Source organism: Cygnus atratus, chromosome 6 (genome assembly GCF_013377495.2).
Source record: "Cygnus atratus isolate AKBS03 ecotype Queensland, Australia chromosome 6, CAtr_DNAZoo_HiC_assembly, whole genome shotgun sequence".
NCBI lineage: Eukaryota > Metazoa > Chordata > Aves > Anseriformes > Anatidae > Cygnus > Cygnus atratus.
In genome coordinates, this window is record NC_066367.1 from 23,857,580 (window position 1) to 23,875,046 (window position 17,467).

At 38.6% G+C, this 17,467-nt stretch overlaps 1 protein-coding gene across 1 annotated transcript; it reads left to right on the forward strand.

Moving 5' to 3' along the window:
• Positions 1-272: 272 nt before the first annotated feature.
• Positions 273-17,465, forward strand: LMLN (leishmanolysin like peptidase). Its single transcript, XM_035572225.1, has 17 exons — positions 273-417; positions 534-631; positions 726-756; positions 1,424-1,506; positions 1,985-2,102; positions 3,283-3,452; positions 4,093-4,198; positions 4,448-4,542; positions 5,268-5,385; positions 6,042-6,149; positions 7,813-7,889; positions 8,520-8,630; positions 9,320-9,452; positions 10,112-10,271; positions 10,918-11,048; positions 11,836-12,046; positions 13,336-17,465. Exons 1-17 carry the CDS (start codon positions 289-291, stop codon positions 13,428-13,430), a joined length of 1,974 nt encoding a protein of 657 aa, XP_035428118.1. The 5' UTR covers positions 273-288; the 3' UTR covers positions 13,431-17,465.
• The last annotated feature ends 2 nt before the right edge of the window (positions 17,466-17,467 follow it).

Sequence of the window (17,467 nt, forward strand, 5' to 3'; positions counted from 1 at the left end):
GAACGCACTTCGGGTAGAAGTGCTCCGTTACTTTGGAATATGTTGATGTTACAGTGGTGCTACACTTAGTAAGAAGCTTAAAAGACAAAATAGTTCTCGGGTATTTGTGTGACAGACTCGGACACTCCCCCCCCCCCCCCCCCAACTCCTCCACCACAGCCCTGAGGCGGCCCCCGCCGCCCAATCAGACACCGCCTCCCGCCTCCGCCCCGCCCTCCCCGCCGCTCAGCGCTCTCCTACTGGCGGGCGGCGCCGCCTCCATGGCGACGCGGCGGAGGGGCAGCCAAAATGGCCGCCGGCGGGCGGTGCGGGGCCGCGGGCTGGGCGCTGCCGGCCGCGCTCCTCCTGCTGCTGCTGGGCGCCGCCGCCTCGCCCCGCTCCTCGTCCTGTCACCACCGGCCGCCCGGCGGCGGGGAGGTGAGGCCGGCGCGGCTGGGGAGGGGGGGAAGCTCGGGGGCTGGGGTCGGCGGGGCCGTGAGGAGAACAGGAGGGGAGGGTGCGGCGGCGCCCACGGCTTTGCTCCCCGCCGGCAGGTCGTCTACGGGGTGCCCCTCGCGGAGGATCGCCTCGTCAGGAGGGACGTGGGCCAGCGGCTGAGGATTAAGATCGTGTACGACAGGAGCGTGGAGGAGTGAGTATGGTGTTGCGGTGACCCCTTTTTGTCCTTATCCCGCAATGCAAACCCTATTGGCTAACGATCTTTTTCTCTCTTTTTTTTTAAACAGTTTGCTACCAGAGAAAAGACACCTTATAAAGGTATGCTGTGTTTGTTCCCTTTTTTATTTCTACTTACGTGGGTGAAGTCAAGGCTTTATCGATGTGGTTAAGGCTGTGGATACCAGCGCTTTCATATCCTCTGGTCAGGGAAACCAGGGTTTGGGTACAGACTGTTTCTCTCTTCCAAATCCTCCCACTGTTACGTTACCTATTACTTAATAGGTGCTTACTGTATCCCAGCACACAAAGGTGTCAATAAGCAGTATCTATGTGTTTTTTTAAAGGGTTTTCATTATTATTTTTTGATACCGTTAGGAGGACTTTAAGTGTGCCTGCTGGCGTCTTTTGATTTATTGTGCAAGTAGGCAGTAAAAGAGAGGGCAGCGGTCAGGCTTAGAGATCGCAGAGACAGAAGCTCCAGGGAAATTTGTGATGGACAGTTCCCAGTGACCTGTAAGATTGGGGCTGAAATAAAGTCAGCCTCTTTGAAGCTGTACATTCAAATTAATACTGGCTTCCATCTTGCTTTGTTATTCCAATAACAAAATATGGAAATGTTGGAACTAAATATTTCTGAACTTGGAAGTCTGGATCTCTGCTATTCTGCTATACCACAGCATTAGCAAGTTTCTTGTACCTTGGTAGTTAATAATTGTAAGTTATGTCTGCACTACCACTGGGTGACTTTTATTTTTGTTCTATTTAGAACAAACTTTTTCCACAAGCTATATCTTACTTGGAGAAGACTTTTCAAGTGCGCAAATCAGCAGGTACTATATTGCTAAGCAGGTATGTAAAAGTTTGTTGAAAATCACTTACTGCATTCAATGTTTAACGTTGCATTGTGTAGACATTAAAGTAAAAATAGAATAAGAGCATAAGAAATGTTCTCCTGGATCAGACCAGTGATCCATCTGGCCCAGTGGTGGGAGATGCTATTGAAGGAGAACGCACAAGTTTGCTGACCTTCCGTGATCAACGCCTATGTTTGTTGTATCAGAGATGTTAAAGAGTATCATGCTGCTTATTTCCTTTTATGTGTACCTCTGTTTATGAACATGTTCCAAATCTTTTTTTTTGCACCTGTAGATACTCTGTTAACAACTGGAAGTATTGTCTTCCAGAGTAGCATAACATTTTTCAGCATGGAAGTTACAACATTGCTATATTAAACGTGTATTACAGTGTCGTTGGATGCTGTAAGATTATGCTACAGTTTCTTTTTAATTCTAAAACAATGCTAACTGTCTTTCATGTTTGATTGAAGGCAGTGTGCAACAAACCAATATTTAAGGAGGAAAGCTGACCCTCACAGATACTGCCGAGTGGCCTGCGCAAACCATACTAGGTGCGGGCCAGTTGTAGTTCCTGAAAAACACCTCCAGGTAAGCTAAATCATCCAGGTGCTCCTTAACTTTTGGAGGATTGCAGTTTGTGGAAACTACTTAAGATATTAGTACTGCTAGTACATAAGTGACTCATAAGTGATTCAGCCTGGAGAAGAGAAGGCTCTGAGGAGACCTTATGACAACCTTCCGATCCCTAAAGGTATATATACTCTCTATCAGGCAGTGTAGTGATAGGACAAGGAGTAGTGGTTTTAAACTGCAACAGGGTAGGTTTAGATTAGATATAAGGAAGAAATTCTTCACTGTGAGGGTGGTGAGGCGCTGAACAGGCTGCCCCGAGAAGCTGTGGCTGTCCCATCCCTGGAAGTGCTCAAGGTCAGGTTGGATGGGGCTTTGGGCAACCTGGTGTGGTGGGAGGTGCCCCTGCCCATGGCAGGGGGTTGGAATTAGATGAGGTTTAAGGTCCCTTCCAACCCAAACCATTCTGTGACTCTACAATTCATTTTGCAGGAGATAACTCAAGTTGTTCTATTCTGTCACTCAAATTTAGTTAGCAAGAGTGTCTTTAGTTTATGATGTTGAACCAAAAGTCGTGGAAAACTGGAATGTTTACTGTTCTTTAAGTCTGTGATATAGTAAACCGTATACACATAATGAGATTCAAAGCTTATGAAATGGCATCTAGTTGCTTTATTATTCTCCTCAGTCAATGTGTCAGATTTTCACAGAATTAATCATAAGTTTTGATTTTTTGAATCAAAACAGTGGTATTCGATGAACGAGGAGCATGGTGCAGGAAATGCTTCTAACTTGTTTTCTTGCATGAATTTTTGACTCGACTACAGTACGTGATCACCAGATTTCTTTTAGCTTGACGTTTCAACTGCAGCATTAAAAATATATTGCATTAAATGTGAAATGCAATGTCTGCTTATGTATATACTATTTCTGTGAGCCAAAACTTTTTAATTAATCTAGCTTGGCAAGCGCCTTTTTTTCAACAGCTGCCACCTTCCTAGCTTTTAATCAAAATGGCTAGTCATTTGAAAGTCGTTCCCTGGCTCTGGTTTTGTTTACTGTTGTCGCAGGGAATTTTCTCATCTTCAGCTATCATAGGCTGGGGTTTATTCTTGGCTTCCAGCTAGTTGTGTTTTGTTCTACAAAATTTCTATCATAGCTGATATATTTTAATCGTTTCATTTGAACGTTGTCAAAGCAATGCAGGGTGTACAATCAGAATGAACGGCACTTTGGCTTACCTGACCAAGAAGGGGTTCGAGATGCTGACTTTGTGCTTTACGTCAGTGCTCTCACTACTGAAAGGTGTGGCCATGAGAACATCATTGCATATGCAGCCTACTGCCAACTGGAAGCGGAAATGGACAGGCAAGTATTCTGTCTGGTACAAACTTTCTTTAATTAAACTTTCAATTGTATATATGGAGTTGAATTGTCTGCCTGTGTTGTGTATAGGACAGCACAGTAGAATGCATTGAAATAATGACAAATGCTATATTCACATAAAAGCACAGAACAGTGGAATAACACTTAACTCAAAACTGAGACATCTAAGTCAAAAGTAATCTTCTGCTGTTACGGTCTGAATTTTATCTCACAATCCTGCTTCTGTTGAAGAAAATGTCATACTTTCAAAAACTTAAAGAAAAATGCAAATAGACCCTGCTTACATGGCTTTTGTTTCTCACTTGGCTGTAGTCATTTTAACAGACACATTGTACCTCTGTAATGACTACACCTGAAATTCAGATCTCCTATACTGTTGTCAGTAACATCTGTGCAGCATATTGTTATACAGACTGATCCCATCCCTTTTCCCCTATTTTAGCAATAAAGTAACAGTATTGTTAACAGACTAGTTGTAATTAGTTAGGGGAACTTATCTAGAAGCACTTATTTTTACATAAGTCTTTAGTTTCCAGTGTTGCTTTCTGCCTCTTCAAGTGAATATGAATTGAATTTGCTAGTATTATACTGAAAACAATATAATTTTAAAACTGTCTTCCAGGCCAATAGCAGGATATGCTAACTTGTGTCCAAACATGATTTCAACGCAAGCTCAGGAATTTGTTGGCATGTTGTCTACAGTGAAACATGAGATTATCCATGCACTGGTAAGGGTTGGTGTTATAGAATACATTTCCCTGAAATTTGTGCCTTCCCCCTCACATCTGTCCAGCTTATTGCAAGAGAAGCGTGTCTGGTGGGGGTTAAGCTCTTGCGTTGCCTCTTTCAACTCGTGTGTTAATAGCCTTGAGGTGTGGTACTTCAAGTCTACCTGCTGCGTACGAGAACTTTTCATGGCATTTGACTTGGTGTGTAAATGTCTTACCGAAGGTTTCTGTTTGATTTTTAACTTGCAGGGTTTCTCTGCTGGACTGTTTGCATTTTATCGTGATGATGACGGAAAACCTTTGACAACAAGATACGCAGATGGACTCCCTCCTTTTAATGAAAGGTATTTCATATTTTTGGACTTCTCAGTACTCCCAGTGAAGGATGTTTTCAGGTTGCCTTTTTAGATATATTCTTGCTGTGAGCCTGTTGAAAATCCAACTTGATACCTTTATTAGAATTCTTTGTATTTGTTATGTTCAAACATTGTTCTATTTTTATTTTAGTCTTCCTTTACGTTGGTATTAAACACCTTATAATGTGTGGGGATGATTTAAGACAATTTTTATTTATCAGGAAGCTTGAGGTTAAGCATTACAACAACCCTTGCTTAAATTTTGAGGTTTTCTGAGCACCACACTCAACTGGGACTTACATATTCTGTAGTCTGTCTAATGTCAGTGGAGGTAGGTTTTTTTTTTTGAGGCACATATCATTTGAGGTCTATAATTGCACAGAAACAGCAATGCCTGTAGTCAGCTGCTTGATTTTTGACTTGTTATTGAATGAACAATTCGCAGTACATTTTTGATAACTGTAGAAAATATGTCTTGAGTCTACAGACATCTCTTTAGTAATCTTACTTTGGCATGTTAGATCAGAGTTGGCTATATAATCTTTGTAAGATTTATTATAATGTATCTTACAAAGGAGAGGTGTTGCATAGTGAATTGAAATTTCACAAAGAAATGGAGATTCTTCTTAATTCTGGGTTTTAATGGAACTAAAGCTTTGTACAGTAGTGTGTATGTATCAGAAAGATCTGTAACTAACACATTCTTCTTACAGTCTAGGTTTGTATCAGTGGAGCGATAAGGTTGTTCATAAAGCAGTGAGGTTATGGGATGTACGTGGTGGCCAAATGCTTCACCATACTGTTCACCTTCTGGTAACACCTCGTGTAGTTGTAAGTGTTGATTAACTTAGTTGTACACTTTGTATGCCATCACGTTCTTGAGTCACAATTATTTCTTGCTCTTTTTAAGCAGTAATAAGTTAACTTTAGTTTTTTTTTCTGAATGTATGGCCCAAGGATTATATAATCATGATGATATAATTAGTTGAAGGGACTATCCAAGGTGAAAAAGAAGTGAAGGAAAATGGTTGGCAGTATGAAATAAATAATTCAATAAAAGAGACAATGAAGGGATTGGGAAGTAAATTGTAAACAGTTGAGCAAAACTGATATTTTCATTAATCTTACTCTTCAAAGGCTTTCCTGCAGGCTTAGGCACCTAGTATTCCTGTTGACTTAACAGATAGTGCTGTTACTGTTTTTCTAGTTTAATTTAATCCTATTTAATACTGTTCTTTTAAAAAAATATTTTAATCTTTTTTTTGTAATTTTATGCGTTACAAAATAATGCATTTAAAATTTTGTCATATTTAAAAAGAAAGTACTTAAATATTTTTGGAAATCCTTCTGATTCCTACACCTCTGACTTTTTTTTTTTTTACCCCAACTAAGCATACGTTAAGTGTAATAAATAGGTATTGAAAATAACTTCTAATCATATTTGTCCACAAATACTTATGAGTTGTGTTGAAATGTTTTCTTTCTAGGAAGAAGCTCGTAAACATTTTGATTGTCCAATCCTGGAGGGAATGGAGCTTGAAAATCAAGGCGGCATGGGTACTGAGCTCAATCACTGGGAGAAGAGGTTGTTGGAGGTTGGTGCTAATACTAGGAATGGAGGGGGATTTGGAAAAGCCTGCTCCCTCTGCCTTCATTTTTAGGTTTATAGTGGTACTCACCAGAGCCTTGAAAACATAGGTGTGTAAAATACCTCGCTGAAATATATCACAGACAGTGCTAAGCTGGAAACACTTAAATGTCCAATTTCTAGATAAATATTATTTTACTTCATTGCTAAATCTCAGAGTATGAATTTCAGATAAGATGACTACTAAAAAATGAAATCTCTTACTTTTGTCTGCTATTTGCCCTTCTGAGAAGGCATGCTTGCTCTTTAGGGGGAAGTGGTTATTCCTTTGAGTCAATTCAGTTTTGTCATGCTTTTTGATTGTTCTGTCTCACTATCTAGATTTCATCTTTTTTCACATGTCTCATTAGGGTTAGGTTTTGCCATCCCTGTTCCAGAACCTCATCTGATCAAGGAAACACTTATTTTCCTCCTGACACTTAAGCTTATTTTTGTTTATAACATTATGTGATATTTTGAGCAGAGGTATAGTTTCTAATTATTGTATGAAGTGAGGTAAACTATAAGGTAAATGCGTCAGGACAGACCTTTTTATGGAAGTAAACATGAAAAAATACGTATTTCAGGAGACCAAAACAGCTGATTTTTCCTGCTTTTCAGTAACCTTTCTTGTAGAACAGTAGTTCAAAGTCAACTAGAAGGGCTGCCATTAAAGTAAGGATAATCTAAAGGATTGAGTAAGATTAGCCCAAGGGGTTCTAGCAGTCTCGTTTCCAGAGAACGTTTGTGTCTGGAAAGTAACCCATATGGTTTGGTTTTGGTCTCAATCCTTCTCTCATTAAATATTTTAGTGATAGTGCCAAATTTGTGAGGTCTGCAGATGGTAACTCTTCCCAGCCATGCTAGTGGAGAGGGAAGGCTGGAAGACTACACTCTGAAGAAATAGTAAGTGAGAAGAGTTTGGTAGTAGGAATCCCAGAGCTGTGTAATTAAGGGTGAGCAACTTCTGTTGGAAGCCTGAAGCTTATTAGCTGGAAATGACAGAGCAGGAAGAAGACACATGGGTGTTAAAACTGTCAGTTAAGATGATTAAGAAACTCAGAAGTGTCCAGAGTTGCTCTTTGAGGATGTTGTGGGCTAGTGTATTTTAAAACAAGATGGAAAATACCACTACTGGACTAGTAAAGCTTCATGTAGAGTTCTGTGTGCCTTTAGTCCTGTGTCCTTCTATTCTGAAAAGGACTTCTAGAAATACTGGGAAAATTAAAAATCAGTCTTACCCAAAAAAACACACCACTAAATGAGCTTGGCTTTCAGCTTACCCAAAAAAAAGACAGAAAAGGGGGCATGATTGCTATGAATAAATACACAAGGAGGAGTTTAGTTTACCTAAAGAAAAAATAAGTACACATTGGCCATGAATAAGGTTCAGCTGGAATTTGGAATAAGGTTTCTGACTTATGAAGCTTTGTAGGGCAGACTGGGAAGGGTGTTATACCTTTGATCCCTTTTATGAAAGAGGTTGGAAATGGAATGTCTATAATAAGAAGGGACTGGAACTTCTATGCCCTTGAATGCGTGGCTCTAAAATAAAATGCTTCTTCAAAGCAGGCATTTTCTTACAATACTGATTTTTCAGGAGCTTCCTAATAGTAACTTGTAACTTTCAGAATGAAGCTATGACTGGATCCCATACACAGAACCGAGTCTTTTCCAGGATTACCTTAGCATTAATGGAAGACACGGGGTAAGTGTTAATAGGAATAATAATGGTGTGGTGTTTTTTTTGTTGTTGTTCAAGTGTGTTTGTTGCACTTGATGTTGTTTGGAATTGATGAGCTTGTGTTTATTCATCTGTCACACAGTAAATAATTGGCATAACCAGCATGACATTAGACAAGGAGTTATACCTTGTATGTTAATTTTTCTTCGCATATTTAAAACCACTCTTAATATAGCCATAAAAGCGTGCACTGCAATGCATGGTTCTGTTTGCAGAGTCTGTTTTCCATTTTTTCTTAATGTAAGTCTTCTGTCAGTTCCACGTAGCACATTTTTTTTTGTCTTTTTGTAGATAGAAAACATATGGAGGAAAAGCAAAATTGCCTAAAATTTCATCTTTCTGTATGCATTATTCCTTTGTAGACCAAGATGCATTGCTGTCAAACAAATAAACAATGAAGTTTTCTTTTAGCTCATTGTGAATTGAAAAATAGTGCAATTATCATACTTTTTATTATTAGGCAGCAAGGAGTGTTATTTCCCTGTTTTATCATTCGAAAACCTTTAGGCATAGTATAAACTACTTTGAACTGCTCTTTTGTTAATCGTAACTCTAATTTTTAAATTGTATTTGCATTCCAAAATACCTTTGCAGCTGGTATAAAGCAAATTACAGCATGGCGGAGAAATTAGACTGGGGACGTAATAAAGGCTGCGACTTTGTAATGAAGAGCTGTAAGTTCTGGATTGACCAAAAGAAACAAAAGTAAGTCTTTTTTTTTAATATAAAAAAGCTGGAAGACCTGATGCTTGTTTACATTTGTCCTTCTTCAAATGCAACTCAGTAAAAAGTAATACACAATGCTCTCGTAAGAATCTTCAGAGTGCACCCAAAAAGGAGCACACCAAATGTATTAAGAACAGTACTATTTTAACCAATAAATGCAAAGACAAGCATCTTAGGAATGTATATGCTCTTTAAGAGAACTGTGTTTTGGAGCTGGGGGGAAGGGCTTCATCTAAGTGTTGCTTTCTTATTTTGTCCTTTTTAATTGTAAATGCAGCCAATAACATTTTACATTACTGGATTTTACCCAAAGCACCAGAAATAGGCTTTGTTTTGGCTATCATACTTCTTGTTTGTTCGTTTCAGTACTTGTAAATTTGCTCCATAGCAGCCCTGTTTTGTTTGTAATTTTTTCTTCAAAGTTTACAAAACAGTGTCACTGAAACTAAATAATTAAGCACATTGTGGCTTTGTTTGCTGACCTGATATTCTTTAAACTAGGAAGTTTATAACCAAATAACAATAATTAGCCTACAGACAAGATGTTGCTGTTTCTTTATGTGATTGACCAAGTATGAAGAAGAGCAGGGATAGTCAGAAAAACTGCATAGTTAAATTTACAAAAAGCAGTTAATCTAACGTTACTTTTATTTATTTTTTTTTTTGAGGAGGCAATTAATCAGTCCATACTGTGACACTTTGAGAAGTAATCCTTTGCAGTTAACCTGTAGACAGGACCAAAGAGCAGTAGCAGTGTGCAACTTACAGAAGTTTCCAAAGCAGTTACCTCAGGAATATCAGGTATAATGAATCTTAGTTTACTAAATAACTAAGTATTTGCATTACTGTATTTTGCAGCCAGGATGTGGTGTTTTTTTTTTTTTTTTTTTCTTCTGAACTAGTAGATGAGAGTAGAGGTTGTGAAAAATGCATACTCTATTATAAGAAGCCTGGAGGCTTCAAAAAAAAAAAAAAGCCTTGTGATTGTTAATAAAACAATAAGGATGTTGCTTGACTGTCTAAGCACGTTTCAGTTGGAAATGTTGCTGTGTAACAGAAGTCCCCGTAATGTTTTGTCTGAGGTATTTCTTCAGCTGATCTGTGCCCTTGTGTCACTGCACACTGGGACACTTGCTTCCCAGAGATGGCTATGATTGCAAGAGGAGACAGGGGGCAGTGCGGGGCTAGGGAGTGATACATGTAAATATGGATCTCTGTGCATTACTCATGTATTCTTAAATAGTCTGTGTTCATCTGGTTCAGGGGTATTCTAAGTTGCTGCTAATAGTGTTCCTGAGAAGTAACTGACGTTCTTACAGCTTTAGTGATTGGTTCTATTAAAAAATAAATTAAATAAAAGCTATAAAAGCAACAACAACAAAATAACAGCTGTACACTTGTCTCTGCACCAACTGTCTATTTGTCTATTTGTCTATTCACTGCCTATTTTGTTTTTGCAGTATTTTGACAATCTTAACGGAGTACCAGCAGAAGACTTGCCTTATTATGGTGGCTCAGTAGAAATTGCTGACTATTGTCCCTTCAGTCAAGAATTCAGTTGGCATTTAAGTGGTGAATTTCAGCGCAGCTCAGACTGCAGAATAATTGAAAACCAACCAGGTATGCTTCCAGGACTTTAGTTTCGTATTTAAGGGCCTATATTTGTTTATCTGGATCACCTTGTGAGCATTTGCTTCCTAGGTATGTATGAAATAAAAAATTGCATAGGAGTTCTACAGAAATTATCCTCAAATAATCCAAATACAAGACAGAGGTTACAGGGGGAGTGTTGTTCAGTTGCTTTTGAGCCTCTGGAAATAAATCTACTTTTCACCTTTGTAGTCTTCCCTGCAAAGCAGGGAGCCTGGTAAATTATCAGAGCATGGGCCTATCTCCTGGAATGGCACATGAACTCTCAATATAGCAGAGCTCCAGGACGCTGCAGGATATTACCTGTGTGTGCAGTTCTCTCAAAGCTAAATGAACAAACACGCTCTCCCCTCAAGCCAGCAATCACAGCTGGCGCTCCCTGGGAGCAAACATTTCTGTAGAAGAGTGTGGATAGTGTCTTTTTAAAAACTTAATTCTCAGCCTGAGTAAAGCATGAAGAAAACTATTGTTTTGAATATAACGATTAATGGTCTGAAACATTCCAAAAGTAAGCCTGGAATTGCCTGTGGAGAATAATTTAATTTGCCATAATTAGTCAATGTGGACTTCCTTTTCGCCTAGTAAATTGAGGTTCAGTATGTTCTTTCCACCTTAGATCCTACCAAAAACTATGGTGCAGAAGAATATGGACCAAACTCTGTATGTCTTATTCAGAAATCAGCTTTTGTAATGGAACAATGCAGGAGGAAACTCAGTTACCCTGACTGGGGTAGTGGCTGTTACCAAGTAAGTACGTGTGTTGTGTGGGTTTTTTGCTTGCTCCCTTTTTGTAGTGACACCAAAGGGAGAAGTCTGATACAAAATGCAGGCTATGACTGCTAAAACTATGCACCTGGACACTGTACATGATATTATCTTCCTGTAAGTCACTAGATTATATGACATGCTTTGGAAATAAGTATTTTCCAACCATAAGTCTGTAGTTCAGATCATGCATCGAGTCAAGTGTGTGGCCGCTGGGCAGACTTGTGTGTTACTTCCAGTCTTGCTTGGACTTTACCTGTCTTAACTGAGGGCAAAGTGTCACAGGGTGAGAACAGTTATGTTGGAATCTTCTGTTGTTGAAATTTTACGTTAGTTAAATCACTCTGATTTTTCTGCAGTAGAAAGCACTGTGCACGTGTCACTTTTCATTATCCTTCCTCTCAGGACTGTTTCACTTAAAGCTGTTTCTTTCAAAGGCAGCACAACTCTAAAAGCATGCTCATTAGCAGAAACGGAATTTTACTCGGTCTCAGTTGATTATCTGTATAATTGCATGAAAAGTGTACAGTCAGTGCTTTAAAGCATTTTTAAACGAGTAGCTGCTCTGAGTGCATTAAAATACCTTAAATTTAAATTTATTTAATTATTATAAATTAATTTAAAAAAGTGCATTAAAATACACTTAATCCATGCTGTATGCAGGTTGTTTACTGAATATTTTATTTCCTTATTGAAAGAACTTCCAAACCCCCAAACATATTTCCAATAAATCATAATACAGACCTTACTTTTATTCCTTTATTTTAAGGTTTCTTGTTCTCCACAAGGGCTCCACGTTTGGGTCAAGGACACTGCGTACTTGTGCAGCCGCTCAGGTCAAGTATTAACTGTGAGCATTCAGATGAATGGCTGGGTCCATGTTGGAAATCTAATTTGTCCAGCCTGTTGGGACTTCTGTGACTCCTGTCCCCCAGAGCGGGATCCTCCAGCTTCTAATTTGTCAAGAGTTGCACCAATTGGTAGGTTGTCTCCTGATTTGCTGAACTGAAACCTAGTATGAAATGTCTGAGAACACTAAAGGTTCGTGTCAGCCCTGACTGTCAGGGGAACAGGAAAGGAGAGCTGTGGCCTTGCTATTTCAAGGTCCAAGATGTAGGAGTTAAGGGAAGGTGGCAAAGGTGCCCAGTCTTCTCCTGTACAGACGCGCTTTTGTTTCTGAGATGAGGATAGTGGCTAATACAGGAGAAACGTGTCTGAAATGGAAATACTTTGTCATGTCTGCTTCTGGTGATCATCCCAGAAGTCTAGATTTAGCATAGTAACTTCTCTGAAAATCAGTTCCCTGTTCTGGAGAGCGTATCATTTTATAACCTTCAAAATCATCACCTTGGTGCAAAATTAGTACTCGCTTGTGTAAGTTACTATTGACAATATTAACGCGGTAATCCAGGACACGAATGACAGGTGTCACTTTCCCTTTTTGAAGGGAGAAAAGAACCTCAAGTTGCTGACTACCAGTTACTGTTTTGTCTAGAGTCGATTATGTAAAAAGCAAGTCAGTGAAAGAGAGCAGTCTTTACGGTATTTTTCTCTAGAGGCTAATTTTTAAGCCTTTAATCAATTTTATAATTGTTGGATGTGCTGTCTCTACTGCAGGTTTTGAGGAAAGAATAAACCTGTTTAGCTAACCTATACATTTATTTCCTTTTTCAACGTGTTCTTGGGTTTGTGTGTACCATTTGAAGTGGTGTTACTTTGTCCTTGAAATGGCAACATTTCAGGGGTTGGTGGAATGACTCCTACAGATCAGATTTTAGCGTGAGAAAGCTATAATGTAGGAGACTGACATCTCCCTCTCCCAGAGAAACACCAAGTGTCAATTCAAACAGATTCACATCCTAGGAGATGTGGGGGATTTTTTTAATATGTTAATATATATGCTTATATATGTGCATTTATATAATATGCTTATATATAACATAAGATATAGAATGCTTATATATCTAGTCTTCTGAGTCTGTGATTCTGAAATGCTGCTTATTCCCAGTCATGCCATAGTAAACTTCCTGTCCTTTTCTTGCCATACTGATACATTTTTGCTCATTTGTTCTCCTAATTGTTCTTAGTTATTGCGGAAATTAATTTTAAAGGGAATAAATCATGTTATTCAGCTTTTATGAATTGCTGTCCTTGAAAACTAAAAGTAGATCAGTTCAGATTTCTACAAATATGTTTTTGCTCTCTGGTTATTTTATCTTCTCTTTAAATATGAAATACAAGCTTTATGCTGTCTTGTTTTTTATTTTAGACTTGTGCTCCTGCTCGTCTAACCTGGTTGTAACCCTTTGGCTGTTGATGGCTAACTTAATTCCCCTGCTAACGGGATTATTTCTCTGCGCGTAGTTTCAGCAGGGAGCAAGAAGATGTTTCAAGATGGTATACCACAGTGTTGTACTTCTCACTGTGGAGCACTGAGGTTTTTTTTGTCTCTGCAGGCAGCTGCCTTCTCCTGAACCTCATCTCTCCTGGCAAGTATCAGTGCAGACAGTAGTCGGGGAGTTACTGACAAAAGCAGACAGTTTGAGAGGAGGAAAATTTACCTTGTCATCTCAATAAGTGCCAGTATTTTCCTGAATTGCAACCTTTGATTTTGACACAGTAACGAGATCCACTGTGCCAGCTGTGTTAGACTACCTGGCAGCTTGATCAAGATTTGAAATGAGAACTCTTCTGTAGTAGAACTTGGGTTGGTTTTTTATGTTCTCTGTGTGACCGGTAGCAAAGCATCCTCAAACTGGAAATATACCTCAGTGGTTTAGTCAAAAGCCATGTAAAAATCAGTTGCTGTTACTGCGAGTAACTCAGACCCAAACAGGTGTGGGAGGTTTTTTGTTTGGTTTTTGTCCATTCTTACAATGTATATGAGTAAAAATAATTTAACGGAGTAGAACCGTTGTTGGGAATTGTTTCCACAACTGGATTCTGTAGCTTTGAGGCTTCTCAGAATTCATGTTAGTTTGCAGTAAGTTATTCACTTCTTTGGGTTCATTTAAACCTTAGTGAACGCACAAAGTAGACTTTCAGACTGATAACCATGACAACTGTCTAGAAATCACATTTTCATTTAGCATGTGCCAGTTCTATTAACATCAAATTTTTGAATATTCTCAGAGTAATTTGCTAGGCAAATGCATTTTGTTACTGATGCCAGTCTGTAAAATTGGGTGAGGTTTTCTGATTTATTTATTTATTAAATAATGGCATTATTTCTTTAATAGTATGATCATAAATGCATTTGTTTGACTTTTTGCTGAAGGCCAAGCCAGTAGCTATGGCAGCTATAATGTTACAGAACCATACTGACTCCTCTAGGCCAAAAAATGTATTGAGTATGTAAAGAAATGTCTAATCTGTCTCTTTTTCCCCTTTTTTTTGGACATACAGTTGATATTATAAATACTCAAATAATTCATAGCATTTGGATTATGTTAGAGAATCAGACGTTTTGAACCACACAAGGGCACACCTTGGTACAAAATTCATCTTTTGGAGGACAAAATCTACCTGAGGTAGGAAATGGGCAAAATCTGTCTTGCTGAGGGCAGCTGCTCTCTACAACACTTGTGAAGGTGTTTTTCTTTGTTTCTGACCCTAGATGACATGTTACAAATAATCCTGCTTAGCATAAAAGAAACTTATGTGGTCCAATCCATTGTCCTGTTCGTCCACTTTCATTCTTGAGAAGGTACAAAACTTGAGGGAGCAGATGGGCCAGGTGCACTGAAAATAAAAAGATGGGGAGAAGGATGATGATACACTACTTGTTTAAGGCTTGATCCCCTTCTAATATGGAAAGGTAGGGAGTAAAATTTCTTTAGCTACAATTAAGCTTGTTTGATAAGAACTTCCCTTGTAATCATAAGGACACTGAAGAAAATCTTTGTGCCTACCAGATTTTTTTTAAAGACGCTTTTATGACACTGCTGAGGTGAGTAAGCTGCAACCTAAAACTGTCTGAGGGCATCATGGTTGAGAGAGTACCTTGCACTGGACTAGTTCCCCTTCTTAACCGCAGGTTATGCACAGTTTGCTTTGCATTAAACAAGGCCTAGGTTAGCCTTAAATAGGTGTTTCTGAGAAGCAATACAAATTAGGGATCAAATGCTTTAAATGTGTACAACTTTGAATTAAGAAACACTCAGATTAGTAAGTGAACACTGATAATTTTAATATATGCACAATCAACAGTCAGTATAAATGGATTCCTTGAAAGCATAAAGGTTTGAGAATATGTGTTAGGTCCCAGAGGTTGTGATCGTCTTTTGTCTGTTGTGCAATAATACAGGTTAAATGGTATCACTCAACAACAACGCTTTTTATACTTGAAAAGAAATTATTGGTTATTTTTTTCTTACTGTGAAATATTTGCACTGTCTGAACTTTCTGGTTAACTTTATAACTGTTAAACATTTTTAAATGGTGTTAATTTATTGCGCTTGGTATTTGATATGCTAGTCTCCTGTCTGTGTAAGTGAAATTTGTTATATTTAAGTGAAATTTTTTTTATCTTCTACGCAGTTGTTTATCTTCAGGGCTTTTCTCCTCTCTTGCTGAGAATTAACTGAAAACTGAAATATGGCTTGAAACATTGATGCTTACCTACTTCTGAATTGTATACATTTAATTAAAGAAAGAGGCTGTAATGCGTTGTACCTACAGGGAAAATCTGTCTGGCTGTGAGCATTCATGTAGTCAGATTCACCAGTACCTGCTGAGTAGCTGGATTAGTGATTCCAGTGAAGTAAAACTACTAAAGCCTTAATAATCTGAGATTTTACTTGTAATTTCTTTGACATGCAGTCCTTAAACGGGCTGTGAACTGCAGAATTGGAAGTGACTTTAGGGGACTGGGGAGGGAAGGTTAAAGTAGGCAAAATCCGGCGGGTTACCTTCTGTCAGTAAGTTAGCAGCTGTAGCCTCGCTGGAACTGCCAAGGAGTGTGTCACGTTCGCTTTCAGGTGAGAATGAACTGGTGACTGTCAAGAGTTCGGGTAAAGCTGCCTACCTCAGTTCTGTTTGTCTTTCAGTTAAGCTTCTAACCCGTTGTTGTGAACTTCCAAGTCTGAAGATGAATTAAGTAAAAACATGTCTCAGGTTTTTAAGAGCAAAATAAACATAGTAGGAAGCATAAGCCATTTTTGAGTGTAGAATACAGCTAAAATTGTAGCTTAAAGCAACCGTTTGTGTAGCCTTAAGTGTAGTTTCCCCAGTAAAAGTCAATACCAGTTTTAAGTAAAAACAAAGTTTGCAGGCAGCTACTTTCAGTTTCCTGAACATACAGGGATAAGTCCATCATATTGAATCTCTTACATGTGAAATCTTTTAAATAAAGCCCAAATAAGCTTTTGTGTTTTCACTAGACTAGCTAGCATTATTCCCAGGACTTTTGCTGCCCTAAGAAATAAACAAATCATTTATCTGCAGCCAAAACATGCCCACTGCTTTAATGTTGTAAAAACATGTTCCATGTTTCCCTATGGAAGTAAATTAGTCTTGCAGCCTTCTTTGTCCCTGCCAGCAGTTCAAGTTTCTAATATTTCAATTAGAAGTCAAGGCAATTCACACTTCAGGAAAAATTTTTTAGTGTTTCAAACAATTACAAGGAGGAAGAATGGCTTTTGGCTGGAGTATGCAGTGAGTAAATAACATAGAGCAGGCAGTTCATTTCTTTTTGAAATGAGGTCTTGGGAGACTGTTAAGGCCTCGGATATAGGTCGACTACCAAAACAGAACCTTGACCCCCCATTAGTTGACTGCTGGTGCAACACAACTCATTATTTTTGTTGTGCTCTAGTAAATTAGGAAGGTTGATGTCACCTAAGAGCAGACATACCAACAATCCCTTGCTTGCAAGGGCCAGTTGTTTTTAAATCTTCCAGTCCTGCAAACCTTTCTGCTTTCAGTAGAGAGGAACGCGTATGTCCTTTCTTCCCCACGTTTCCTATGAATGACTTTCAGCCAAGCAGGTCAATGTCTTTCCCCTGCAAGATCTAACAACCAGCTTTTGCTTGGCTGAATGCTTGGGCGAACACTTGCACGTATTGCTCTTTGGGACTGGGGTCTATTTTGTATATTAAGTGATGTGATCTTATGCCATCAGGCTTCCAAGTGCAAGTGTTGCCTTTTTAATGTGAAGCTTACCTTGGAGATAAAACAACTGTTTTGAGAGAACTGGCTGACTTTGAATATGTGTTTCCTATTTTGGTACAGAATGTAAATACAGAACAAACTATTTTACTTAGATTTTGACTGGATTGAGATATAAGGGCTAATTTTTGTTATTTATGAAGTAAAAGTCATCTTATTTTACTGTGTAAAAGTATGTCATACAAAAGAAGAAAAAAAAGTTCATCAATAAAAATGTCTGTAGAAAACTGACT

Excerpts from the sequence above, each read along its gene's own strand:
- LMLN (XM_035572225.1), top strand. The coding sequence starts at position 289 with ATGGCCGCCGGCGGGCGGTGCGGGGCCGCGGGCTGGGCGCTGCCGGCC. Across the intron at positions 3,453-4,092 it reads CTGGAAGCGGAAATGGACAG|GCCAATAGCAGGATATGCTA; the intron begins GCAAGTATTCTG and ends ACTGTCTTCCAG. Across the intron at positions 8,631-9,319 it reads ATTGACCAAAAGAAACAAAA|GAGGCAATTAATCAGTCCAT; the intron begins GTAAGTCTTTTT and ends TTTTTTTTTGAG.